General features: G+C 38.4%; 1 protein-coding gene across 2 annotated transcripts in view; it reads right to left on the bottom strand.

Annotated features, from left to right (window-relative positions):
• The window catches only part of LOC105478101 (anosmin 1), a 216,462-nt gene that overhangs the window by 63,546 nt on the left and 125,244 nt on the right, over positions 1-27,672 (bottom strand). For both annotated transcript variants that reach the window (XM_071089005.1, XM_071089004.1), the window contains exon 4: positions 5,447-5,669. In XM_071089005.1, the coding sequence (XP_070945106.1) occupies positions 5,447-5,669 (223 nt within the window). The remainder of the gene's footprint in view (positions 1-5,446; positions 5,670-27,672) is intronic.

Here is a 27,672-nt window from a genome sequence, read left to right as displayed (position 1 = left end):
TAAAAGGGTAAATACCAGAAAATAAAGCAATGCCAAAACGTTTACAAGATAGAACTTTTTATTACATTGACCATAGGACTTTCCCATTAAAAAGAAAAAAAAAAAGACCAATTCCTGATGGGATAGAAATTCCAAAGTTAATTGATTTTAATAGAAGCAGCTCTGTATGTTTTGTGTCAAGTAAAAAGTCACAAAAACTTGTTCAGAGTGATGAAAAAACAATCTCAACAAGGTGATCATTTAGTATCATTCTTGCATTGAAGGCTGGCCTGCGTATGCCAGACAAATAGTTCTACCGAAGGGGATAAGGCAAGAGAGAGCAGTCGCAGAGGACATTTCATGATTTACTTGATTCCTTGGTGCATAGTAAAAAAAAATGATGACTAATTCTTCAAACCCATAGAGCGCATTCTCCGAGACTTCTAAATCTACCTTTTTCTTTGGCTTTCCAGTGTATAATCTTTTGGAGTAACTACAGCTACAGTAAATAGCCTCCTAAGTAACCTGAACTCACCAGAAGCCAATCCAAGCAACCCAGTCCCCTCTCTGTAAGGTTTTAATCTTGAGTAGCATTCAAGGACCAACAGCCTTAATCAAATGTAATGAGCATCAGGGCGGTGTCAGTTCAAATTTCTTCATTTAAAAATCTCTTTAATTATGATGAAGCATGACCCTGCAATTTGCATGTTAAGAAATGGTCCATCTGCTTTCCATTAAAGTCAGTTGGCTCCTTTGATTGGAAGTAACTCCAGCACTCTACTGTAATTGTGTGCAGATGGGGCTCAGACCCGCTCAAGACCTCCAGCCCTCACTGCCGGTGCGCACAGTCCTCACTGGCTGAACCAGCATCCCAACTGCATAACCAGATGTGTAGACTGGATCTCTTCTCAATGTGTTTTCTATTATGTAAATGATTAGCATTTTTCTCTTTAAAATTATTTTTGAACAAATTAGTCATCTGAAATCTAAATGATTCTGTTGAAAAATTAGCAAACATTATCATATGGCACCCTGCAATATGTGACATACACTTTTTTTCTTTAAAATGCAAGAAATAGTCTGCTGAAATCAAAAGAACAAAAACCCAATGCTTTTTAAAAATGTTGAAAATCTATGGATAGAAAAATCAATTAGGATAAGCAATCTACAATTGCATACTCATTGTGAGATTTTATTATTACTATTAATTTTTATCATGTATCTAAATGACATAAAAATGTAGCAAGATGTATTGTTCTAGTGATTTAATCACTACTTGATATCTCTCATAAAGGTAATTAGAACTCTAGAATTTGTATTTACATCACATTAAGGCATTGGGCTGGCTACTGGATGCAAAATGTTGAAAATTTATTTGTGAGAAGTTGTATAAATCTATTTCCAGAGGTCTGAAGTTTAAATATTGTATATATTAATTATTTGTGGAAATACTAAATCAACTCTGCGATCGGGTCTTTTTGAAAAGAAACCGATTGACGTACAATTAATTCTTGGTTTATCCACGGCAAAGGGAAACTATAGGTCACAAATTAGTCTGAATTTTTAGGTTTGTAAAATTTTTTAACTTTTCTTTCTCCCTGCCCAAACCATTTTTGCTACAGTTGGAAGCCAAGAGAGGCAGTGGGATTTGGCAACAAAACAGTAAAATGTATCACTCTCTGGAGGAAAGATTGTCTCACCAAGCCATAAAATAGACGTACTATAGAAAGGAAAAAGGAAGTGCCCCCAAATGCACTCATTTGTGTTCTACCTGTAGAAGATAAGCCTTTTAAAGTTTCTACAGCTCTATGAAGAATTGCATTTCATAGAACTAGCACCAGCAGGCATCTCCAATCATGTTACTATTTCCAAGCCTTCTATTTTGATGCTAATAATTTTATTTAAAAAGTAAAAGAAAGGATCTCTGCTGTTTGTTTTAAACTATAGTCTATGAAGGTTAACTTACTTCCAGGCATCAGTTAAGTGCAGTTTTTACAGCATAGCCCAAATGCAGTGCTCAAATATAATAGGGAATTTTGTTGATCATATTTTCAAGACACCCATCGCTTTTAAAAACTCAAGTGACCAGTATAAAAAGCTCTTGAAGCTATAAAATCAGTACTTTCTATCTTCCCTTCCACAAACACAACAGACCAAACAGAAAGTATGTATGTATGGGTTTTTATAATTTTAAAATATTTTTAAAAATTAATTCAATAAGTAATAAAATGAAACATATACAGAGGTTGGTAAATGTCCATTTACTTAAAGGTTAGAAAAACAATTTGCCCACTTAAAGAGTATTGTGAGCATGACAATCTCAGTAATAACCTACTGGACCATGTGGGGGGTTAGTGTCACATGGATCCTTGTACCCCAATGCCCATTATAGATGACAGAAAATAGTAGGCACTCCATAAATGTGTATTTAACTGAAATGTGTCAATACTTCTCCAATCAAGTGACAGCAGCCCCTTGTAAAGGTAAACTGGGGAAAATGTTAAGAAAATGTTATTTTGGGTTTCCAAACAGCAGTATGCAACACTTTAATACATAAATAATGAATGAATGAGGAACTTCAGGTTTTCAATATTTATCCCATAGAATTTGGTTCTCTATACAGCACACACTGTATCTAGTTTTATATGCTTCAACCCTACAATGTAACAATCCCATGTTATTAATTAGTCTAAAATGATTCATAAAGTAGTGATTTTGTTAGATTAAAAATATTCTATATTGACAAATCTTTTACTTGGCCTATTAGATAGACAGGTAGGTAGATAATGGATTTAGATACATTTTGGGACAGGGTCTCACTCTGTTGCCCAGACTGGAGTGCAGTGACATGATCATGGCTCATTGTAACCTCGAACTCCTGCGCTCAAATGATCCTCCCACCTCAGCCTCCCGAGCAGCTATGACTACAGGCACGTGCCACCATGCTTAGCTAATTTTATTATGTTTGTAGAGATGGGGATATCTTGCCATCTTGCCCAGGCTACTCTTGAACTCCTGCCTCAGCCTCCCAAAGTGCTGGGACTGAAGGGGTGAGCCACTGTGCCAGGCCTTAGTTAGCCTATTATATAATAACACAACGATGCCCAGTGAGTGTTTCCATTAGGGCTCCATACATTCAAAACAAAAATGACAGGCAAGCTAGCCCAGGTGGGAGCAGATATTAGATCTATTTCTGCTACCTACTACCAAATCACTTAGGCATAGGCTGCAACCTCAGTTTCAGCAGCTGTGAACGGAGAGCCAAGGACTAGTTAATCTCAACCCACCATGACTCCCACTCTTATTAAGGAAAACAATTACACAGACCTAGCAGAGACAGAGAGAGGGAGGCAATCTTATTTCACATTAGTTTGTTTGGGGCAATAAGAAGGCATCTTGGAGGTAGGAAAGACAGTGATTATGAGTATCCTACGATTGCAGGTTGGTTTGTGCACTGACTGGGCACATGGTTTTCTCCTCGCAAAGTCAAGGGATGGGTTGGAACGGACTGTTTCCCTGGGGCTTGTGTATATCAGTCCCCCTCTCCTCTTCTGAGAGTGAAGAAGCAGCTGGACTCCAGGTTGGGAATGCCAAAAGGGGCTTCAAATGGCTCATTCGCTAAGATGGTGAAGGAGTTGCTACAGGCTCTATTTGCCCTCCTTTTACACACACTAACATATTCAGAGGCACTGTCAAAGCTCCCAGGATATGAAGACAGCCTTCCTTGAGGGACTACTGAAGAAAGCAAGAAAAAATATCTACCTGCATATATGTCTTTTTTTGCAAAATAACAATCTATTAACTAGACTGCCTTCGTTACGCAAAAGTCATTGTCAGGTCAACAGAGTCTGTTTATTCTATTTGTAGTTGATTCCCATTGATTCTGTCTCTCTCCACAAAAATCTAAGTTAAGAGCTAATTTGTAGTAGAAGAGTGACTTCAGTACTTTAACAAAAGTTCATCTGGTTTCATTAAATGTAGTTTTACATTGAAAGTATCTCTGCATCATTAGTCATTTATTCTGGCCCTTTCTACAATATTCCGCTTATTCTCTAGTGAAACAGGCATATTTGAAATTCATAGTAACTCTTTAGTCCTTTTATAAAAGTGCATATTTTAATTTATATTATCTCTTTAAAACACTATAGGTTTTACAAAAGGGTTTAAAAAGACCATTCCAAAAGCATCCTATTTTTATGGTGAATGCTACTCATACATAGCATATTATCTTTAATGACAGATAAAATTTCCTATTAACAGAGGCTTTAAAAATTAGATGGTTTTAAATTTCGCAATAGTGACTTGCTGTAGTTTAAAATAAGAGGCATGAACACAATAAAACTTTAAAACTATTAAAGAAACATCACTTGGTAAGAAGAGAAAAGCAGCGATTATTTTGAATGTAAGACATAGTACTTATGGCGTGTTTCCAACGATAAAGAAAATAAATGGTTGAATTACATAGATTTCAGAGGAAAGTATTCCCAAGTGGGAGCTAAAGGAAGATGGGACAGATACCTAACTTCTGGGAGATGTGAATTGTTATGAGTGTTAGAGTAACATGGACTTCCAAAAACAGGCAGCCAGCACATAAATCAAAACTGGCATTGATGGTGAATACTGCTTTATACACATTTTTTTTTAAGTACCGGTATTTAGAAACAATATGGATTTGGCATGTGCGTGTGAAAGACACACAGAGAGAAAGACATCTGTTACTCTCTGTACTTTAATGAATACTGCCTGCTGACTGACTCTATATTAGGGGTCCCCAGCTCCCGGGCCACTGACTGGTAGCAGGCTGTGGCCTGTTAGGAACTGGGTCACACAGCAGGAGATAAGTGGTAGGTGGGTGGACAAAGCTTCATCTCTATTTACAGCCGCTCCTCATCACTCACATTACCACCCGAACCTCCTGTCAGATCATCAGCAGCTTTAGATTCTCATAGGAGCGCGAACCCTATTGTGAACTGCACATGTGAGGGATCTAGGATGCAGGCTCTTTATGAGAACCCAATGCCTGATGATCTGTCACTGTCTCCCGTCACCCCCAGATGGGACCATCCAGTTGCAGGAAAACAAGCCCAGGGTTCCCACCAATTCTACGTAATGCTGAGTTGTAGAATTATTTCATTACATATTTCGATTTATTCTAGTGTACCTAGTAGAGCTTACTTGAATCAGTCTGACTGGAGAAAAAGACAAAAAGCTTCCTGAATTGTTGCTGTCCATCACATCTGTCAAATTAAACAGAATTAATACAAATGACTTGCTCTGCCCCAAGTCGAGTTAATATGGTTGATCTCTATGGGTCTGTGAATATGTTAAGATGTCTGTATGTGGTATAAAATAAATTTTCTTAAGATTTTGTTTTTTAGACTTTTCACGCTTACGATGGACACCCTTCCCTAGGCACAGATACATGTGACACTGCATGTCTCTTCACACCCCCAGTGCTGCCCCTTACCTTTGTACAGAGTCTTGGGTACTTGGCAGGTGTGTCCACACCCATTTGAACAACATTTCTTCACCCCAGAGCACTCATTGTCAACTTCGCAGCTTTCAACACAGGCGGCCGCAAATCCACTGGCTTTCTCAGGAGCCGGGCAGTCCCCCTGCTTTACCAACAGGATGTATTTGAGGAACTCACAGCTGGTCAAGCATTCGTAGCTCTTCTTAGGGAAGAGAGGCTAAGACAAAGAAGAATTTAAAAAAATATTCCATTAAAGACACATGAACTCTGATTTCCAAGACATCTGAAAGGAAGTTCCACATTTTTTCCCTGTCAAACTTTTGCTTGAATATTTGACAAAATGCATATATTTGTTTTCTTTTCTCCTACCAAAGTGACACATTTTGTGCTGATTTCTCAAAGGAACATAATCCATAAGTGATGATTTTATATTGCATGCAACAGACACACACCAAGTATATGCGCCCACGTTCACAGATCATATATTCTACCTTGGTCAAAGATGTTTGTCAAAAAAACTGACTATAAATAGTCACCAAACCTGTTCAGTACAATTTGAGGGCCCTTTTTGGATTGTATACATTACATGTATAGCACATCACTCTCTTTAATTTTTTTCTTTCTCTCTCTGTTTTTTTTTTTTTTTTTTTTTTTTTTTTTACAGTTAAGGTCTCACTTCGTCACCCAGGCTGAAGTACAATGGTGCAATCATAGTTCACTGCAGCCTTGAACTCCCAAACTCAGGCAATCCTCCTGCCTCTGCCTCCCAAGTAACTAGAACTATAGACACACACCACCATCCCTGGCTAATTTTTATTTTTTGCAGAGATGAGGTCTTGCTATGTTGCCCAGGGTGGTATTAAGTCCTGGCCTCAAGCAATCCTCCCACCCTTAGCCTCCCAAAGCACTGGGATTGCAGGCATGAGCCGTTGTACCTGGCTACTTTTTCATGTATCATAAATACTCATCAAAATAGCAGGAGCTCTAAAAAACTTTACAATTCTCACAATGATAGCATATTTGTTGGAATTATATAGCACAGTTGTCTAAGCCTGCTAATTGAACATATTTCAATAATTTCCAGCCTTTATGATTAACATGGAATTGTCAATGAGTTGTGCAGTAGAAGAATGTGAATCTTCTTTAAAAATCAGCCCACACCTATGTCATCTGTAACATAGTTGGGGTCTGAACAGCATCTTGCTGAGGACATTTTGGTTGAGCCCAGAATCAATCAACCATTAGTGAGAATAGGAAGCCCTGGACTTATTAGAGGAATGCATTATTGAAAAAGCCTGAGTAATGTGAAAGAGCCATTTATCAAATGCCTATTTTTCCTTAGGAAAAAATGGTTCAGGACAGCACTCGGTCATCCCTAAGACAGGAGCTGCAATCGGAAGATAATGGCTTTTTTCTGCCACTGAACAGAGGAGTTGCTGAGACTTCTAAAAGCTGTCCCACCCAGGGAAAGAAAGGGAAGGATGCTCTCTGTGCTCTTGCCCTCCTTTTTCCTATGGAAGAGAATGGCCAAGACAGCCCCACCAGCCCCAGCCCTCCACCCAGCCCTATCCCTAACCCTCTTTTTGCTTTATAGAAGATGGCTGAAAAGATGATCACCATAACCCTAACTTTTACACCAAGCCTCCTTTTATCCTTATGGGAGATGGTTTCCATGATAACTACTATTCCATTAAAGACACATGACGTCTGCTTGAATGTTTAACAAAATAGATGTATTTGTTTTCTTTTCTCCTATCAAAGTGACATTTTCTCTTATCAAAATGCATTTTCACCTGGAATGCCTGTGCACAGCCAGGTTAAATTTCACTGTCTTCCTTTTACCTAGGGGTGGCTATGTTGTTGTGAATGGAATGTAATCAGCAAAGTTCTGTGCCACTGTGGACCGAGGCTTGCAGATGGTGGGGGATGGTGCCCTCATGTTCTTTATTAGCTGGATATGGGTAGCACCACAGCTGTAGGGAATGGTGGGGCCACAGGAGGAGAGATGCCAGAATGCTGTCTGCCCATATGGAGAAGGACAGCACCCTGCCGGAACAGCTGCCTTGAACCGCTCCATGGGCATAAAACAAGTACGCACATGTTTGAACTCTTGTACATATCAAGCTCCATTCGCTACAACCATTCAGGCTACTTGAACCAATGCAAAGGCCATCCAGTGAAGGGCTGCCATGGTTGCTCAACGTTGGAAGTGGAAGATGGACAAGGAGGACCCTTTCTGTTTATCTGATGTCACAACAGGGTTAGGAATATAAGAAATAAATGTGGTGGCTTTGGTGAACAGAAGTCCAGGGGGAGAATAGGAACATCATGCAGCTCAACGCCAGCATGCTGTTTGATGCTCCACAGTGATCCCTAACCAGGGCTCATTACTGGTAACAACTGGGAACACCTGGGTTACACCTGAAGGATACCTGGGAACACTCGCCTGTGTGCTGCCTGCTGCTGCTCCCTGATGACTAAATATGCCTCTGTATCATCGTGACACCTGTGTAACACCAGGTCATCCCTACCACTGCCTCATAATGCCTGGGCAACACCTGGAAAACACCTGATAAGACCAGCCCATGTGTTGCTGTTGCTTCTCAATAGTGATTGAATATGGTTCCCGACTGCAAGGTAACACCTGCCAAACCTGCCAGCATGCTGCTGGCTGCTCCTCACTGTCAAACAAGCATGACCCTTTAGTCAGATAGGTGTCTGGTAGCACCTAGATACCCTGGAGACAGGAGGTTATCTAGGCAGGAGACAGTGAATGGTTTGGGCTATTAACCAGAGAGTATTTCACCAATAGCGGAGGTATGTTATAAAACAAACACACAAACAAGCAAACAAACAAAAAAACCACCATTATCAAAGTCTCTAGTGGGAGGTGGGAGGTTGGTGGGAGGAATATCTCTCTTTTCCAAAAAGACAGATAGTTCATTAATTTTAGCCTATGATTCTCAGATTGATGATGACTGGAAATTCCACTGAAGACTCAAAACATAACTTCAGCAAGGAATATCTTAGTAATCCTAGGATAAACTACCATTTCAACCTAAATTATTCTCCACTGTCTCACCTGGTTATTTCCCCCAAACAATGTTCAATTAAAATATGCGTAAGAGTTAAGACGGCAAATGTTATATTATGTGCATTTTACCACAATTAAAAAAAAATTGTGATGAGAATGTGTGCAGCACCACATTGTATTGTTTCATAGTGACAATAATCTTTCTGATACTGTAAATTTAGTGGATGACAAAGCATCAGCACTTCATTACAAGTTAAATACAATTAAATGCCTGTTCTTTTCTTAGATTAACAAAAGGAAAACAGTGGAAACACTAGATAGAAAAACTATAATTTCAAGGTTTGAATTAGAATTGTAGATGTCATATAAAGTTGTTTGTTAGTAATTAATCATATATAAAATGTGAAAATAACATGAGTTGACTGAACTAAAATTATTTCTCAATTTAAGAACTTTAAGGTAAAATTTAGAAGGGCCATGGTGTCAATATTGAATTGTGATAAATTTACAGCTAATTAATTAAAATAAACTTTATAAGCACTTAAAGCATTATCAACTCTGAAGGCTTTTCTCTCTTACTCTATTTCGCAGTTCATTTTTCTGTTAGCTGTTAGATGTATTTTACTTCATTGAGTTTTGAAGCTCTAAATTTAGTTTCAGATCTAAGTTAATAATCAAGGAAGTATGCTAACAGATCTGTGACAATTATATAGTGTTTGCCAACTTTCTTTTTTCAACAGTTCATATACATTACACACAATGAAAGAAAATACTTAATACCAAAATCATTGGCCACTGCCTCATGGGCTGAGATTTCCAAGTAGAAATACTTGTATTAAATCCAGCAAGTGTTTCCTGCTTGGTAGCTTGGAAATCACAGTGACTGAGTTTGCACCATGATATAATGAAATCAACTCAGTTCATACTCTTCACCTATGAAAACAGAGTATGAGTCAAGAATCAGATAAAGTTTGGATCCTCTATTCATATATTATTCTAATTATCTGTATGCCAACTGCCACACACTTGAACTGTGAGGGACAGGAAAACAGAGGCCATGTCTCCTTATCTTCATTATTTACTGAACTACTGGGGCAGACATAAAAACAAATAAACAAAGACAGTGACCTAGAATAGTTACGAAGTATGTGTTCCCAATGACTCTAAAAGGGGAATGATCAAAATTAGCTCAACAATTTAGATCTTTCAGTTGATATGAGAGTTATTCTGTATGGATAATCAATGTTTTCCTTTTTGGTAAGGATTCAAACATGATTTCTTTGATTATTTTGGGGATCATAGAAACGCATATGTTCATCTTTGCACTCATGCTTCCTAGACTGGTTTATAATCTTGAAATAATACAGGTAACATTATGAATATTACATGAGGTAATGCACACAAAGAGCTAAGCACTATTGTGCATAGTTGGCCCATAATACATACTCAATAATAATTAATTTATGTCTTTTTTTCTTTTCCCACTGCTACAAGCTTACTCTTTAACATTTCAAAATTCTTCTGCTATGCTGATGAAAATTTTGTAAGATCCACAGACAGAAGGAAGTCTGTATTTTTCCACAGTGTGTCCAGCCACTAGATCCCAACCCACTACTTCCAGATTAAGCACTGAAATCTGCATCTAAGGAATTGTACCCTGTACTTAAATGAAGTTCATCTTAGAGCAGTGTGGATTTGGTGCAACAATCTTACAGAGGAGCTTTATTTAGCTGTCCTATTAAAGGCAGATTTATCAAAGGGAGGTTTTGATGCTGTCTATTAATTTTCTTTCATAATTCTCTTGGATTAGGTTGAAAAAAATTATTTGTTTGAATATAAATTAGAGAACATATGGTATGTGTACATAAGGTCTCTCTCCAGGTCATTAATCATAGTTTAATGAGAATTTACTAATTGAATGGAATAAGGAGAAAAATGTGTACAGGTCAGAGAAAATGCTGTGTGAATATTAATACTCTAGATATAAACAAAATCTGCAAATTGGTCTCCAGCAGGAAATCCTGTGAACAAAGGTAATTTGAGTGTCACAAAAGTATAATAACTTCTGACCATTAAGCATGTAAAATTTCATGTGATAATACAAGTTAATTACTCAGAGATTTGTTAAAAGGAATGAGAAAATATTAGAAAAAGACATTCAAATCAGTATGCATGTAATACCCATCAATTTTATGGTGAATAAACACGTGTGACAACATAGATATATATATATATATGCTCCATGTTCTATTTCCTGTTTCTACAATTATATGCAGGCAATGAAGGCAAATTGTTAACTGTAAATTTAGTTTTTATAACTATAATTCAGTTTTATAAAACTATTCATATGATTAATTTCACAAATCACACAAATGTCACTTTCAAATTATTATTATTTTTATTTTGAGACAGAGTCTCACTCTGTCACCAGGCTGCAGTGCAGTTGCACAATCTCAGCTCACTGCAACCTCCAACTCCCTGGCTCAAGCAATTCTCCTGCCTCAGCCTCCCAAGTAGCTGAGATTACAGGCATGTGCCACCATGTCCAGCTAATTTTTGTATTTTCAGTAGAGACAGGGTTTCACCATGTTGGCCAGGATGGTCTCGATCTCCTGACCTCAAGTGATCTGCCCACCTCAGCCTCCCAAAGTGCTGGGATTACAGGTGTGAGCCACCACACCCAGCTAAATGTCAATCTTTTGCCAGGTCATTGGCTCCAATTTAAAATTTGAAAAGAATATGGTCACTGCACCCATTAATTTTGTTTATTTTGCCCTTACTGTCCCCAAAACTAAGAAAGAAATAGTCTGCAAAGACTATGTATTTTTCTAGATCAGTGATTAATAGTATCTAATGGATGTCATTATGCCTCCAAAGAAGAGATAAAGCAAAGTGTTAAAGAAAAATATCTTTGAGGTGCATTGGATTAAGTAAAAAATCTTTCATATGTTAAGGAATAGATATGTTATACTATATATTAATATGCAGTATTAATGAATTCTCATATATCCCTCCTACATGTCATCTCCTAAGAGCTAAAAACTAAAATGTGGTTTTTAGTGCCTTACCTGGGTAATATGCTACGCTCCACTAAGAAGAAAATGAATAAAACATTAATTTATCCACCTGTGGCAAGTGGCTAAAAATAAAATTAAATACTAACAAAAGTAGGCAACATTTCTTGAACACTTTCAAAAAGAGAGACAGTACTATCTTTGTTTAGTTTGGCATAAAATGCAAGGTATTGTACAGTAAAATAATCTGTTCAGCAATCATGAAATGACAAAGACATCCAATTCAGTAAATTACCTTAATGTGTTTAAAATCACATAAATACTAGGCTTCAGCTTTGAAGAGAACATTGCATTTGGCTATTTGGTTCAATTCAACAGACTTCTACCATATGTCAATTCTCTAGGATTATAATTGCCTTTGCAAAGAGTCAAGGAATTGGGGGCTTCTCTTCCTGCTCCTAGCCAACAACCAGGATTGTGGACTACAATGAAACTTCGAACATACAATTTCCTGAAGTGAGTGCTCCATCATTATCACCACTGTCATAACCACCACCATCACCGTCATTACCATCATCATTAGCAGTGGCAGTTAGTCACCAAGAGATGCTGATGTCTACCACATCCCTCACTCTACCCCAGCTGCTTTACTTTCTCATTTCACCTATTCTTGCCCAGTCCCCACAGCTGTTATTATTTCCACTTTACAAATGGGGAAACAGCAGCTCAGGGAGATCCTAACATAGCCCAGATCACGAAACACGTAAGAGTCTGGGCAACGATGAGAGCCAGTGTTTTCTGAGGACCCCACCATATCAGGGTAAAATAAGAAGACTGGGCTCGCCCAGTGGCTCTCAGCTTGCTTCCCTATTAGAATTTCCCAGGGAGCTTCTAAAACTGATGTCTTGGGTGAACTTTTGACCCGTTTCTTCAGCATTCCAGGCATGGACCCCGGAAACTGCACTTTGGAAAGAACTGTAGATGGTCCCAATGTCTGGCCAAGACTAGAAATCTGCTGGATGAATAGCTCTCTAATTTGTGTTCAGTTATTAGATTTCATGATTCTACATGTTTAGAAATAATCTGAATATTCAAAAATGCAATCTTACACTTCCTGGGAAGAGACAGTAGGGTGATTTCAAATTTCTTTTTTTGTATTCCTTTTCTTTAGCAAACGAATTTTTAATCTTAATTCTATGCTGAGTAGTTGAATAGCTCCATTTACCTAGATACAGAAAAAACAAATGCATTTATAAACAGGAAATCTAAGTGTACATAAACTCCTAGAGATCACTGAGGGTAACTAAATTAAATTACTCCAAACTATAATCCAGGGGTTACTGAAAATCTGATTCTGATACATCAGTCTCTGTATGTACAAAAGATATATTTCAGGATGCTCAAAATTAAAGAACTGACATTCTAAACACCAAGCAATCATTGAATTAAAGTATGTTGGTAATTCTTTGTACACAATGTCTCTGAAGTCAGTGACATCAAAAAAATAGCACATGCCCTTCCTTTTGTATTTTCACTATATTAAAAAGCAACAGTACAAATGCTATGGTGTTAAAAAGGATCCTTAATTTTAACGAATGAACTTTTATAAACAACTATGTAATAAAAGAAAAATAGTATCTTAATACATAAAAGTTTTTGTTAAACAAGATTTTACAGTTTTTAAATCAGAAAATGTTAAGATTAAATTCTTTCAAAGGTTCAAACAAAAAAAGCAACCTGCACAATTTCCATAAAATGTGTCTTTGTACACATGTCCTGGGCACTTTGAAAATGTTAAAATCATTAAAGTTTGACTTCCACCGCTGCTGCCCCCATCTCAGCGTTGCCCTCTCCCTAACATGGCCAAAGGGTCTGATTCCAAATTTCTGAAAACTTCACTCCCAAAACGCACAGTGAGGTGAACAGAACGTGAATTCAATACAAGAGCATGAAGACAAGGTAGCGAGACAATGAAATGAGATGAAAAGGGATAGAAAAGAGTTAAACAAAAATATAAAATGTGAAATAAGACAAAAACATAAAGTTAAGAAATAAACTAGAAGTATCAAGGATCATCTGAGGTCAGGAGTTTGAGACCAGCCTGGCCAACATGGAGAAACCCCATCTCTCCTAAAAATACAAAAATTAGCTGGGTGTGGTGGCAGGCACTGTAATCCCAGCTACTCGAGAGACTGAGATGGGAGAATCCCTTGAACCCAGGAGGCAGAGCTTGCAGCGAGCCAAGATTGAACCACTGCACTCTAGCCTGGGTGACGGAAGGAGGGAGGGAGGCAGGGAGGGAGGGAGGGAGGCAGGGAGGGAGGGAGGGAGGGAGGAAGGAAGGAAGGAAAGGAAGGAAAGGAAGGAAAGGAAGGAAAGGAGGGAAGGAGGGAGGGAGGGAGGGAGAGAGGGAAGGAAGGAGAGAGAGAAAGAGAGAGAGATCAAGGAATGAAATAGAAAAAAATTATAAATCAAAGGGCATGTTATGTTCCAGGAATAACTGAAAAGAACAAGCAACACTGGAATATAGCTTCTGCTTCTGAACACCAAAGGGAAAACTTTAAATTTTCAGACATTCAGGTAAAAAAGGCAAGCTGATTATGAGGAATAAAATATAATTGCTACCAAATGTCTCTCTACTAAATTTAGTATGTGAAGCTAACAAAGCAATGTCTATGTAATTCTAAGGAAAATAAACTCTGTGTGAGTGGATGTGTCTTGTGGGGGGGTTGTGTGGGGGGCAGAGGGGAGGAAGTGCCATGCAATGGCAAAACCTAGCGATCCTATCGTAAACAGAAAACAAGAACAAATGGGCTAGTACAATATTCAGTGCCCAGATAAAATAAAGTAATACTTACAGAAGAAAAAAAAGTTGTCCAATCCAAGTGTACTTTAGATATAACTGTAGGTAAAATTTCTCATGCATAAACTTAAAGAAAACATGTGTTCATCCATAAACCCCTTTTTAAAAACAAAGATATGAAATAAATTTACAAAATTAAGCATAAAGTGGACAAAAGAATCAGTAAAATTATTTTTCTATGTACATAAATATGAAACTAATATTAAAATAAGAATGATGGTTAGGAGGGAGAATTTGCTATGATAAAACTAAGAATTTTTTGGCCGGGCGCGGTGGCTCAAGCCTGTAATCCCAGCACTTTGGGAGGCCGAGACGGGCGGATCACGAGGTCGGGAGATCGAGACCATCCTGGTTAACACGGTGAAACCCCGTCTCTACTAAAAAATACAAAAAAAAAAAAACTAGCCGGGCGAGGTGGCGGGCGCCTGTAGTCCCAGCTACTCGGGAGGCTGAGGCAGGAGAATGGCGTGAACCCGGGAGGCGGAGCTTGCAGTGAGCTGAGATCCGGCCACTGCACTCCAGCCTGGGTGACAGAGCGAGACTCCGTCTCAAAAAAAAAAAAAAAAAAAAAAAAAAAAAAAACTAAGAATTTTCAAATAACAATTTATTAGAAAAACTGGTAGGTGGAAGGAGTGGTGGAGAAAACCTATGAGTGTGACTTATCTTGAACTTTATATTAGAACATCAGTAAATAATAAAACAAATATAGAATTGAAAGAGTAACAGTTCCAACCTCATAATATCTTTTATAATATTTTCTTTTTTCTTTTTTTTTTTTTTTGAGACAGAGTCTCGCTCTGTCCCCCAGGCTGGACTGCAGTGGCCGGATCTCAGCTCACTGCAAGCTCCACCTCCCGGGTTTACGCCATTCTCCTGCCTCAGCCTCCCGAGTAGCTGGGACTACAGGCGCCCACCACCTCGCCCGGCTAGTTTTTTGTATTTTTTAGTAGAGACGGGGTTTCACCGTGTTAGCCAGGATGGTCTCGATCTGCTGAGCTCGTGATCCACCCGTCTCGGCCTCCCAAAGTGCTGGGATTACAGGCTTGAGCCACCGCGCCCGGCCTTATAATATTTTCTTTATAATATTTTGGGGTCTCTTTTGTCTTCTTTTGCCTTCAAGTAATATTAAACTTTAAGCATTTATTTGAAACTAGTGTGCACAAAACTTCCAGGTGCTGGCCTGTGGCCAGTCATTTAAGTAGGTATTAGGAGAACAGTCTTGGCCTTGCTGTGTTAACACTTTTCTGCACGGTAAACCGTGGCTGTTTCTACGTGGTAAATCTGGAGTGATGGTTTGGTTTTACTTTTCTGTGCAGTTTGTTTTCTTAATTTTTAATGGACATGTATAGTTTCTATCAAAAATAAACAGTATACTTGGCTGGGTGTGGCGGCTCACGCCTATAATCCCAGCACTTTGGGAGGCCAAGGCAGGCAGATCACTTGAGGTAATGGGTTTGAGACCAGCCTGGCCAACATGGCAAAACCCCATCTCTATTAAAAATCCAAAAAATTAGCCAGGTGTGGTGGCACACAACTGTAATCCCCGCTACTTGGACGACTGAGGCAGGAGAATCTTCAAACTAGGAGATGGAGGTTGCAGTGAGCCAAGATTGAGCCACTGTGCTCCAGCCTGAGCAACAGAGTGAGTGAGACACCATCTCAAAAAAAGAAAATAGAGTGTACTTTTTAAAAAGTAAGGAAAATTGCCAAGTGTGTCTTTCAAAGAAGACATCTAAACACTATGCATGAAATAAGAAAAATAACTCTCCATTCAAATGTTACTAATTTATGCTTGGAAGTATTACTATAATTTGTTTGGAAACCCAATTATAAATACTAATTTGTTAGATGTGATTGCAATTAATTGGATTCCCAGGCAAATTATAGACATTGGCCATGGAAAATATAAAATTAGGAAAATGTAAAATTAGGAGAAAAGCAGAAACATACATATTAAGGAAGTCACTTTTCTACAAGTACATACCCTCTTCTTTCAATTATAGTAATCTCTACTTATGTTTGTCTTGGCTTCCTTCTTCCTGACCTGGCTCTTCTATTTATTTTGAAAACAAATGTATCACCTGGTATGAGTCAGCCTTCAGAATCTTGCTGCAATATTTCTAGAAGATCATGAGGCACATAAATAGCTCAAGAAGTTCACAAATCCCTAGAGAATTAGCGATGGTTCAGGTACCACATTTAAACTATGATTTCTTTCCCTCTCCTACTTTCTGCATTTGTTAGTAGTGATTACCAAGAATGCCAATGCAATGTTGAGCCCACTAAACCATTTATATACTGATTTATAGACCAAACTGGCATTCTAGGTACTAGGAATTTAACGGTGAACAGGTGCAACTGTGAAAATGATGACCCACTATGCTTATAGTTTACATGTTTACTAACAAACAGGTAAAAATCATTAAACACTTTAGTTTGCATTATAATAAAGGTAGACACAGGAAGTTACAGATATATGCACGAGATCAACAAATAATTAGACAAGGACAAAACTTTAAAGACAAGTCATCAATACTGATGATTTAAGCAGGTAAAAGTGATGTGGAAAACAGAAGAAAAAGAGAGAGGGAACAGAAACAAATACAGTCTGTCCCCTTCAGAGCATGACAAATACTTAAGTAAGATAACTGCTGTACAATTTGGGGGGCAAAATTAATTGGGCAACTGTCAGTTTCTTCAAAATATTAAAGGAGGATAAAATATTATCCTAAGCCTTAAATAAAGCTTCCAAAACACTTAGCACAGATCCTAGCACATAATAAAGGTGGCATCAGTGCTAGCCACCTTTATTAGCATCAGAATTAACATAGTTCTAGAAATTTTACAAGAAACAATAGGAATCCATATACTTAATTATAGATGGCCTAAAATCCTCATGTAAATAATTTCTTTTGAAGAGGAACAAATTAGAAAGTTGTCAAATACAGTTGTTTACTCTTTGATTTATATTGTTCAGTTTCTTTGTTCATCTCATTTTACAAACACTTTCAAATTCTACAAACTCATCACATCTATCCAAGTTACAAGAAAAAAATATCCCATATTTTATCTCTTAGAGATATTCCTTGAAATTTCTTATTTCTTTGTTTATACACGACTATATTATACCACTTCTGGACTGGTTAAATCATCACAAAATGAGATAGAAACTAACTGATATGATTAGGCTTTGTGTCCCCACCCAAATCTCATCTTGAATTGTAGTCCCCACAATCTCCATGTGTCAAAGAAGAGACTAGGTGAAAGTGATTGAATCATGGGGGCAGTTTCCCCCATGCTCTTCTTGTGATAGTGAGTGAGTTCTTACGAGATCTGGTGGTTTTATAAGGGACTCTTCCGCCTTCACTAGGCACTTCTCTTTCCTGCTGCCTTGTGAAGAAGATGCCTTGCTTCCCCGCTTCACTTTCTACCTTGATTGTAAGTTTCCTGAGGTCTCTCCAGCCATGCTGAACAGTGAGTCAATTAAACCTCTTTCCTTTATAAATTGCCCAGTCTCTGGCAGTTCTTTACAGCAGTATGAAAACAGACCAATACACTAATGTACACAGAACTTAAGTTTCCTCATTATGAACAACTAAGGAAAAGTACAAATTCCATAAGTTAAAGGACTGGTTCCCAGGGGACATTAGGTAATATCTGGAGATATTTTTGTTCCTCACAACTGGAAGGAATATGTTATTGGCATCTAGTGGGTATGATCTGAGAGACCAAAATAGATGCCTCTTTATCAACTGAGAGGTACACTAAGGTTAAGGAAACCAAGTTACCTATGGGTAGAGGGTTTGGGGCTTGGTTGGCATGGCACATTTCTAAATTCCTACAGCTAAACTTGTTAACAATAAGAGCTATCAACTCTGATTTACAACCCAGACCTCTACAACTATGACTGGACAGAAGACTGGCCTTACAAAGATTATTTTCAGATAAGCAACTGCAGACTACAAGCCAGTTTCGGCTAGATTACAGAGGCTGTGCACAAACTCTATGTCCTGTAGTTCACTTTTCAATGTAAAGAGCCAAGTTCCACCTCATTTTAATGCTAAAACCCCGTCCCAAAGTGAACATTGACTGTTATGTTATTATGAGGGTATTTTAAGAAAGTTAACCCAAGATTTAGCAGAAAAATGCCTGAGAAAGCTTCATCAGAGAGCCTTTCTCCACCACAGCAGTGGTCCTGCTCATTCCTCTCATCAAATAACAGCAATTTTGCCAGAGTTTCAGTGGGAAATCATTAGGCATCCACCTTACAGTCCTGATTTGTCTCCTTCTGACTTGTTTTTATTTCCTGTTCTTATAAGACTCTTTAAAGAGCACCCATGTTTCTTCAGTGAATAATATTTATTAAAACCTACATTGACATGGTTAAATTCCCAGGACCCTTAGTTCTTTAGGGACGGACTAGGTGGCTGGTAACATCACTTACAAAAGTGTCTTAAGCTTGATGGAGCTTATGTTGGGAAACAAAGCTTATACGTTTTAGTTTTAGCTTTTGATTCCATTTTTCCATGAACTTTCTGAAGTCTTCTTGTGTATGCAACCATGTTATTCAGACATTGGACAATAGGTAGCACAAGACAAGAAAACCTACAAGGACACAAATGAGATGAGCTCTAATTTTGCCAAAAAAATGATTTGACATAGTTTCAAATCCACAGTGCAAGGAAGGCTGATCCGAAGATAGCTCTGCAATTTTTCCAAGTTGTGGAGAGATTAAAGCTTGAGGCTGAGATGGCCAGATCTTGTGGGCAGACTATCAAGCAGGATGAAACTGCATGAAGAGAGAAACTTAGAGGGGTTTAAAGGGACCCTTTGATTTCTGGTTGAATACTGACTTTAATGTGCATGGCTTCAAACTGCCTAAGTCTGGGGAAAGAATAACCAGACAGCAATAAAGGAAACCATTCTAGCAAAAACTCACATTTCAACCAGTCAGAGTGGAGAGAATGCACAATTCATGAAGCATTGGCTAGAGTCCTCAGAAGGGTATCATCTTAGTAATGAGATTAATTGGGCCTAGTCTAAAGGCTACTCTAAACCCTCCCCCAAGAAAGCTGAAAAGAAACCTCAAAATAAGAAAATGAATCTCAAAAGGAACTTAACTACATGCCAGAACAAAGTCTAAAACTTTCTAGAAAGATAAGCAAAATTCAACACACGAAAATTCGACATCCAATCAAAAATAGTCCAGTGTGCAAAGAAGCAGGAAATTGTGGCACAGAAAATGAGAAAAAAGGGATCTACAGAAGCAGGACCAGAAATTATAGAGATGGTATAATTAACAGCAAAGGACATTTAAGAACTAATATAAATATGCTCCATATGCCCAGGAATGTAGAGGAAAACATGGACATAGGGAGGACAGAAATGAAAGATACAGAACAAAGCTGCATAGAAATTCCAGAAGTAAAAAAACAAAGAAACGAAAAATATGGGAGGTTCCAAGATGGCTGAATAGGAACAGCTCCAGTCTGCAGCTCCCAGCATGAGTGATGCAGAAGACGGGTGATTTCTGCATTTCCAACTGAGGTACTGGGTTCATCTCACTGGGGCTTGTCAGACAGTGAGTGCAGCCCAGGGAGCAGGGTGGGGCCTCGCCTCACCTGGGAAGCACAAGGGGTCAGGGAATTCCCTTTCCTAGCAAAGGGAAGCCATGACAGATGGTACGTACCTGGAAAATTGGGACACTCCTACCCTAATACTGAGGTTTTCCAATGGCCATAGTAAACAGCACACCAAGAGATTATATACCGTGACTGGCTCAGAGGGTCCCATGCCCACGGAGCCTCGCCCACTGCTAGCACAGCAGTCTGAGATCGAACTGCAAGGCGGCAGCGAGGCCTGGGGAGAGGCGTCCACCATTGCTGAGGCTTGAATAGGTAAACAAAGCAGCTGGGAAGCTCGAACTGGGTGGAGCCCACCACAGCTCAAAGAGGCCTGCCTGCCTCTGTAGACTCCACCTCTGGGGGCAGGACATAGCTGAACAAAAGGCAGCAGAAACTTTTACAGACTTAAATGTCCCTGTCTGACAGCTTCGAAGAGAGTACTGGTTCTCCTGGCACAGAGTTTGAGATTTGAGAACAGACAGATTGCCTTCTCAAGTGGGTCCCTGACCCCCGAGTAGCCTAACTGGGAAATAGTTCCCAGTAGGGGCCGACTGACACCTCATACAGCCAGGTGCCCCTCTGAGATGAAGCTTCCAGAGGAAGGATCAGGCAGCAACATCTGCCGTTCTGCAATATTTGCTGTTCTGCAGTCTCCGCTGGTGATATCCAGGCAAACAGCATCTGGAGTGGACCTCCAGCAAACTCCAACAGACCTGCAGCTGAGAGTCCTGACTGTTAGAAGGAAAACTAACCAATAGAAAGGACATCCACACCAAAACCCCATCTGTGCATCACCATCATCAAAGACCAAAGGTAGATAAAACCATAAAGATGGGGAGAAACCAGAGCAGAAAAGCTGAAAATTCTAAAAATCAGAGTGCCTCTTCTCCTCCAAAGGAACACAGCTCCTCACCAACAATGGAACAAAGCTGGACGGAGAATGACTTTCACGAGTTGAGAGAAGAAGGCTTCAGACGCTGGGTAATAACAAACTTCTCTGAGCAAAAGGAGGATGTTTGAACCCATCGCAAAGAAGCTAAAAACCTTTAAAAAATATTAGACGAATGGCTAACTAGAATAAACAGTGTAGAGAAGTCTTTAAATGACCTGATGGAGCTGAAAACCATGGCATGAGAACTACGTGACACACGCACAAGCTTCAGTAGCCAACTTGATCAAGTGGAAGAAAGGGTATCAGTGATTGAAGATCAAATGAATGAAATGAAGCAACAAGAGAAGTGTGGAGAAAAAAAGAGTAAAAAGAAACAAACAAAGCCTCCAAGAAATATGGGACTATGTGAAAAGACCAAATCTATGTCTGATTGGTATACCTGAAAGTGACGGGGAGAATCAAACCAAGTTGGAAAACACTCTGCAGGATATTTATCCAGGAGAACTTCCCCAACCTAGTGAAGCAGGCCAACATTCAAATTCAGGAAATACACAGAATGCCACAAAGATACTCCTCAAGAAGAGCAACTCCAAGACACATAATTGTCAGATTCAACAAAGTTGAAATGAAGGAAAAAATGTTAAGGGCAGCCAGAGAGAAAGGTCGGGTTACCCACAAAGGGAAGCCCATCAGACTAACAGTGGATCTCTCAGCAGAAACTCTCCAAGCCAGAAGAGAGTGGGGACCAATATTCAACATTTTTAAAGAAAAGAATTTTCAACCCAGAATTTCATATCGAGCCAAACTAAGCTTCATAAGTGAAGGAGAAATAAAACCCTTTACAGACAAACAAATGCTGAGAGATTTTGTCACCACCAGGCTTGCCTTACAAGAGCTCCTAAAGGAAGCACTAAACATGGAAAAGAACAACCGGTAACAGCCACTGCAAAAACATGCCAAATTGTAAAGACCATTGGTGCTAGGAAGAAATTGCAACTAACGAGCAAAATAACCAGCTAACATCATAATGACAGGATCAAATTCACACATAACAATATTAACCTTAAATGTAAATGGGCCAATTGCTCCAATTAAAAGACACAGACTGGCAAATTGGATAAAGAGTCAAGACCCCTCAGTGTGCTGTATTCAGTAGACCCATTTCACGTGCTGAGACACACACTGGCTCAAAATAAAGGGATGGAATAAGATCTACCAAGCAATTGGAAAACAAAACAAAACAACAACAAAAATAACAGGGGTTGCAATCCTAGTCTGTGATAAAACAGACTTTAAACTAACAAAGATCAAAAGAGACAAAGAAGGCCATTACATAATGGTAAAGGGATCAATTCAACAAGAAGAGCTAACTATCCTAAATATACATGCACCCAATGCAGGAGCACCCAGATTCATAAAGCAAGTCCTTAGAGATCTACAAAGAGACTTAGACTCCCATGCAATAATAATGGGAGACTTTAATACCCCACTGTCAACTTTAGACAGATCAACGAGACAGAAAGTTAACAAGGATATCCAGGAATTGAACTCAGCTCTTCACCAAGTGGCCCTAATAGACATCTACAGAACTCTCCACCCCAAATCAACAGAATATACATTCTTCTCAGCACGACATCACACTTATTCCAAAATTGACCACATAGTTGGAAGTAAAGCACTCCTCAGCAAATGTAAAAGAACAGAAATTAAAACAAACTGTCTCTCAGACCACAGTACAATCAAACTAGAAATCAGGATTAAGAAACTCACTCAAAACTGCTCAACTACATGGAAACTGAACAACCTGCTCCTGAATGACCACTGGGTACATAACGAAATGAAGGCAGAAATAAAGATGTTCTTTGAAACCAACGAGAACAAAGATACAACAAACCAATGAGAACAAAGATAGAATCGCTGGAACACATTTAAAGCCGTGTGTAGAGGGAAATTTATAGCACTAAATGCCCACAAGAGAAAGCAGGAGAGATCTAAAATTGACATCCTAACATGACAATTAAAAGAACTAGAGAAGCAAGAGCAAACACATTCAAAAGCTAGCAGAAGGCAAGAAATAGCTAAGATCAGAGCAGAACTGAAGGAACTAGAGACACAAAAAACCCTTCAAAAAAATCAATGAATCCAGGAGCTGGTTATTTGAAAAGGTCAACAAAACTGATAGACTGCTAGCAAGACTAATAAAGAAGAAAAGAGAAAAGAATCAAATAGATGCAATAAAAAATGATAAAGGGGATATCCCCGTCAATCCCACAGAAATACAAACTGCCATCAAAGAATACTATAAACACCTCTATGCAAATAAACTAGAAAATCTAGAAGAAATGGATAAATTCCTGGACACATACACCCTCCCAAGACTAAACCAGGAAGAAGTTGAATCCCTGAATAGACCAATAACAGGTTCTGAAATTGAGGCAATAATTAATAGCCTACCAACCAAAAAGTCCAGGACCAGATGGATTCACAGCCAAATTCTACCAGAAATACAAACAGGAGCTGGTACCATTCCTTCCGAAACTATTCCAATCAACAGAAAAAGAGGGAATCCTCCCTAATTCATTTTATGAGTCCAAAATCATCCTGATATCAAAGCCTGGCAGACACACAACAAAAAAAGAGAATTTTAGACCAATATCCCTGATGAATATTGATGCAAAAATCCTCAATAAAATACTGGAAAACTGAATCCAGCAGCATATTAAAAAGCTTAATCACCACAATCAAGTTGGCTTCATCCCTCGGATGCAAGACTGGTTCAACATATGCAAATCAATAAACGTAACCCGTCAGAACCAACAGAACCAAAGACAAAAACCACAAGATTATCTCAATAGATGCAGAAAAGGCCTTTGACAAAATTCAACAGCCCTTCATGCTAAAAACTCTCAATCAAATCGGTATTGATGGGCCATATCTCAAAATAATAGAGCTATTTATGATAAACCCACAGACAATATCATATAGAATGGGCAAAAACTGGAAGCAGAAAACAGGCACAAGACAGGGATGCCCTCTCTCACTACTCCTATTCAACATAGTGTTGGAAGTTCTGGCCAGGGCAATCAGGCAAGAAAAAGAAATAAAGGGTATTCAATTAGGAAAAGAGGAAGTCAAGTTGTCCCTGTTTGCAGATGACATGATTGTATATTTAGAAAACCCCATTGTCTCTGCCCAAAATCTCCTTAAGCTGATAAGCAACTTCAACAAAGTCTCAGGATAGAAAATCAATGTGCAAAAATCACAGGCATTCCTATACAGCAATAATAGACAAACACAGAGCCAGAACATGAGTGAACTCCCATGTACAATTGCTTCAAAGAGAATAAAATACCTAGGAATCCAACTTACAAGGGATGTGAAGGACCTCTTCAAGGAGAACTACAAACCACTCCTCAACAAGATAAAAGAGGACACAAACAAATGGAAGAACATTCCATGTTCATGGATAGGAAGAATCAACATTGTGAAAATGGCCATACTGCCCAAGGTAATTTATAGATTAAATGCCATCCCCATCAAGCTACCAATGACTTTCTTCACAGAATTGGAAAAAACTAATTTAAAGTTCATATGGAACCAAAAAAGAGCCCGCATTGCCAAGACAGTCCTAAGCCAAAAGGACAAAGCTGGAGGCATCACGCTACCTGACTTCAAACTATACTACAAGGCTACAGTAACCAAAACAGCATGGTACTGGTACCAAAACAAAGATATAGACCAATGGAACAGAACAGAGCCCTTGGAAATAATACCACACATCTATAGCCATCTGATCTTTGACAAACCTGACAAAAACAAGAAATGGAGGAAGGATTCCCTATGTAATAAATGGGGCTGGAAAAACTGGCTGTCCATATGTAGAAACCTGAAACTGGATCCCTTCCTTACACCTTATACAAACATTAATTCAAGATGGATTAAAGACTTGAATGTTAGACCTAAAACCATAAAAACCCTAGAAGAAAAGCTAGGAAATAACATTCAGGCTATAGGCATGGGCAAGGACTTCATGACTAAAACACCAAAAGCAATGGCAACAAAAGCCAAAATTGACAAATGGGATCTAATTAAATGAAAGAGCTTCTGCACAGCAAGAAAAAAACTACCATCAGAGTGAACAGGCAACCTACAGAATGGGAGAACATTTTTACAATCTACCCATCTGACAAAGGGCTAATATCCAGAATCTAAAAAGAACTTAAACAAATTTACAAGAAAAAAAATCAAAGAACTCCATCAAAAAGTGGGCAAAAGATATGAACAGATACTTCTCAAAAGAAGACATTTATACAGCCAACAGACACATGAAAAAATGCTCATCATCACTCACCATCAGAGAAATGCAAATCAAAACCACAATGAGATACCATCTCACACCAGTTAGAATGACGATCATTAAAGTCAGGAAACAACGGCTGCTGGAGAGGATGTGGAGAAATAGGAACACTTTTACACTGTTGGTGAAAGTGTAAACTAGTTCAACCATTGTAGAAGACAGTGTGGCGATTCCTCAAGGATCTAGAACTAGAAATACCATTTGACCCAGCCATCCCATTACTGGGCATATACTGAAAGGATTATAAATCATTCTGCTATAAAGACACAGGCACATGTATGTTTACTGCGGCACTATTCGCAATAGCAGAGACTTGGAACCAATCCAAATGTCCATCAATGACAGACTGGATTAAGAAAATGTGGCACATATACACCATTGAATCCTATGCAGCCATAAAAAAGGATGAGTTCATGTCCTTTATATGGACATGGATGAAGCTAGAAACCATCATTCTGAGCAAACTATTGCAAGGACAGAAAACCAAACACCACATGTTCTCACTCATAGATGAGAATTGAACAATAAAAACACTTGGACACAGAGTGGGGAACATCACCCACTGGGGCCTGTCATGGGGTGGGGGAAGGGGGGAGGGATAGCATTAGGAGATATACCTAATGTAAATGATGAGTTAATGGGTGCAGCACACCAACATAGCACATGTATACATATGTAGCAAACCTGCACGTTGTGCACATGTACCCTAGAACTTAAAGTGTAATAATTAAAAAAAAAAGAAAAGAAAAATATACCAAGTAGGATTTTTAAAATGTTAGACACCACAGAAGATAAGATTACTTAAAAGGAATGCAAAGACAATGATTTAAAATAAATAAATAAATAAATTTTATTAAAATTGTATGTCCAAAGTTAGAGGAATCTCAATTACCCCTAAGCAGAAGAAACAAAGATAATTAAATCAAAGTATACTTAATCATATTGCTTCATATGCCAGATACTGAAGGAAAATCCTCAAAGCAGATAGAAAAATTAAAAGACACATTATATATAGTAAAACAAGGATAAGAATCTCAAAGGTTTTTCAGAAAATATGCATGCCAGAAGAAAATAAAGCAGTATCTTTAAAACACTATTTAAAAAAAAAAAATCAACCTAGAATTGTATACCCATGAAATTATCTTTGAAAAGGGAAGATGCCTTAAAGACTACCACAGGTATACAAAAGGTGAACTCATAGCCACCAACCCAGCATTATGAGAAATGTTAAAAGCAAAAGGAAAATGATAACAGATGAACATTGGGGTCTACACAAAGGATGAAGAGCTCTAGAAATAATAACTACATGATTATATGTAAAAGATGATTTTTCTTATTTTTATATCTCTGGAAGAAGATAAGTTTAAAGCAAAAACCATAAAAATGTGATGTGGAGCTTGCAACAAATGTAGAAGTATGATTTAGGACACTAATAATACAAATGAAGGGAGTAAATAATGAAAGTATATTGTTGGCCGGGCGCGGTGGCTCAAGCCTGTAATCCCAGCACTTTGGGAGGCTGAGACGGGTGGATCACGAGGTCAGGAGATCGAGACCATCCTGGCTAACACGGTGAAACCCCGTCTCTACTAAAAAAAATACAAAAAACTAGCCGGGCGAGGTGGCGGGCGCCTGTAGTCCCAGCTACTCGGGAGGCTGAGGCAGGAGAATGGTGGGAACCTGGGAGGCTTGCAGTGAGCTGAGATCCGGCTACTGCACTCCCGCCCGGGCGACAGAGCGAGACTCCATCTCAAAAAAAAAAAAAAAAAGGAAAGTATATTGTTATGACATTTTCATACTACATGAAGTCATTCAAGATAAAACATACTGTGTTCCAAAAAGCAATTCTCAAAAAATTTAAAAGGATAGAAATCCTAAGTTTTGTCTTAACTAGATATCAGTAGGAAGATATATGTAAAATTCTCAAAAATTTACAAAATAAACCATACACTCATATGAAATTCAAAAATGGAATCACAGAAGTAATTAGAAAATAGCTGTGTAAAAATAAAAACACGCTGTAACACAAAATGTGGGTTGTAGCTAAAGTAGTGCATAGGGCAAAATTTATAGCATAAAGCTCTTATATATGAGAAGAAAATAAGGTCTCAAACTAATTATGTCAGCTCTTGCAATAAGAAATTATATAGAGTCAAACTAATCAAAATTAAGCAAAAGTAAGGAAATAATGAAGGACAGCAATCAATAGCATAGAAAATGACAAAAATAAAGAAAAACAATAAAACAAGAAGTTTTTTTTTTTAAGGAGCACTAAAATTGACAAAATTCTATTGGGATGTATCAAGAAAAAAGTAGAGAATACACAAATTACCAATGTCATTATTGCAAAAAGGGTTCATCACTACAGACCTAACAGACATCAAAATGCTAACAATAAAGGTAGATTAGGCAATAATATGACCTACTCTATTTTTA

This window comes from Macaca nemestrina, chromosome X (genome assembly GCF_043159975.1).
Source record: "Macaca nemestrina isolate mMacNem1 chromosome X, mMacNem.hap1, whole genome shotgun sequence".
NCBI classification, from domain to species: Eukaryota; Metazoa; Chordata; class Mammalia; order Primates; family Cercopithecidae; genus Macaca; species Macaca nemestrina.
Note: the sequence above shows the minus strand (reverse complement) of the source record. Positions and strands in the feature narration are given on the sequence as shown.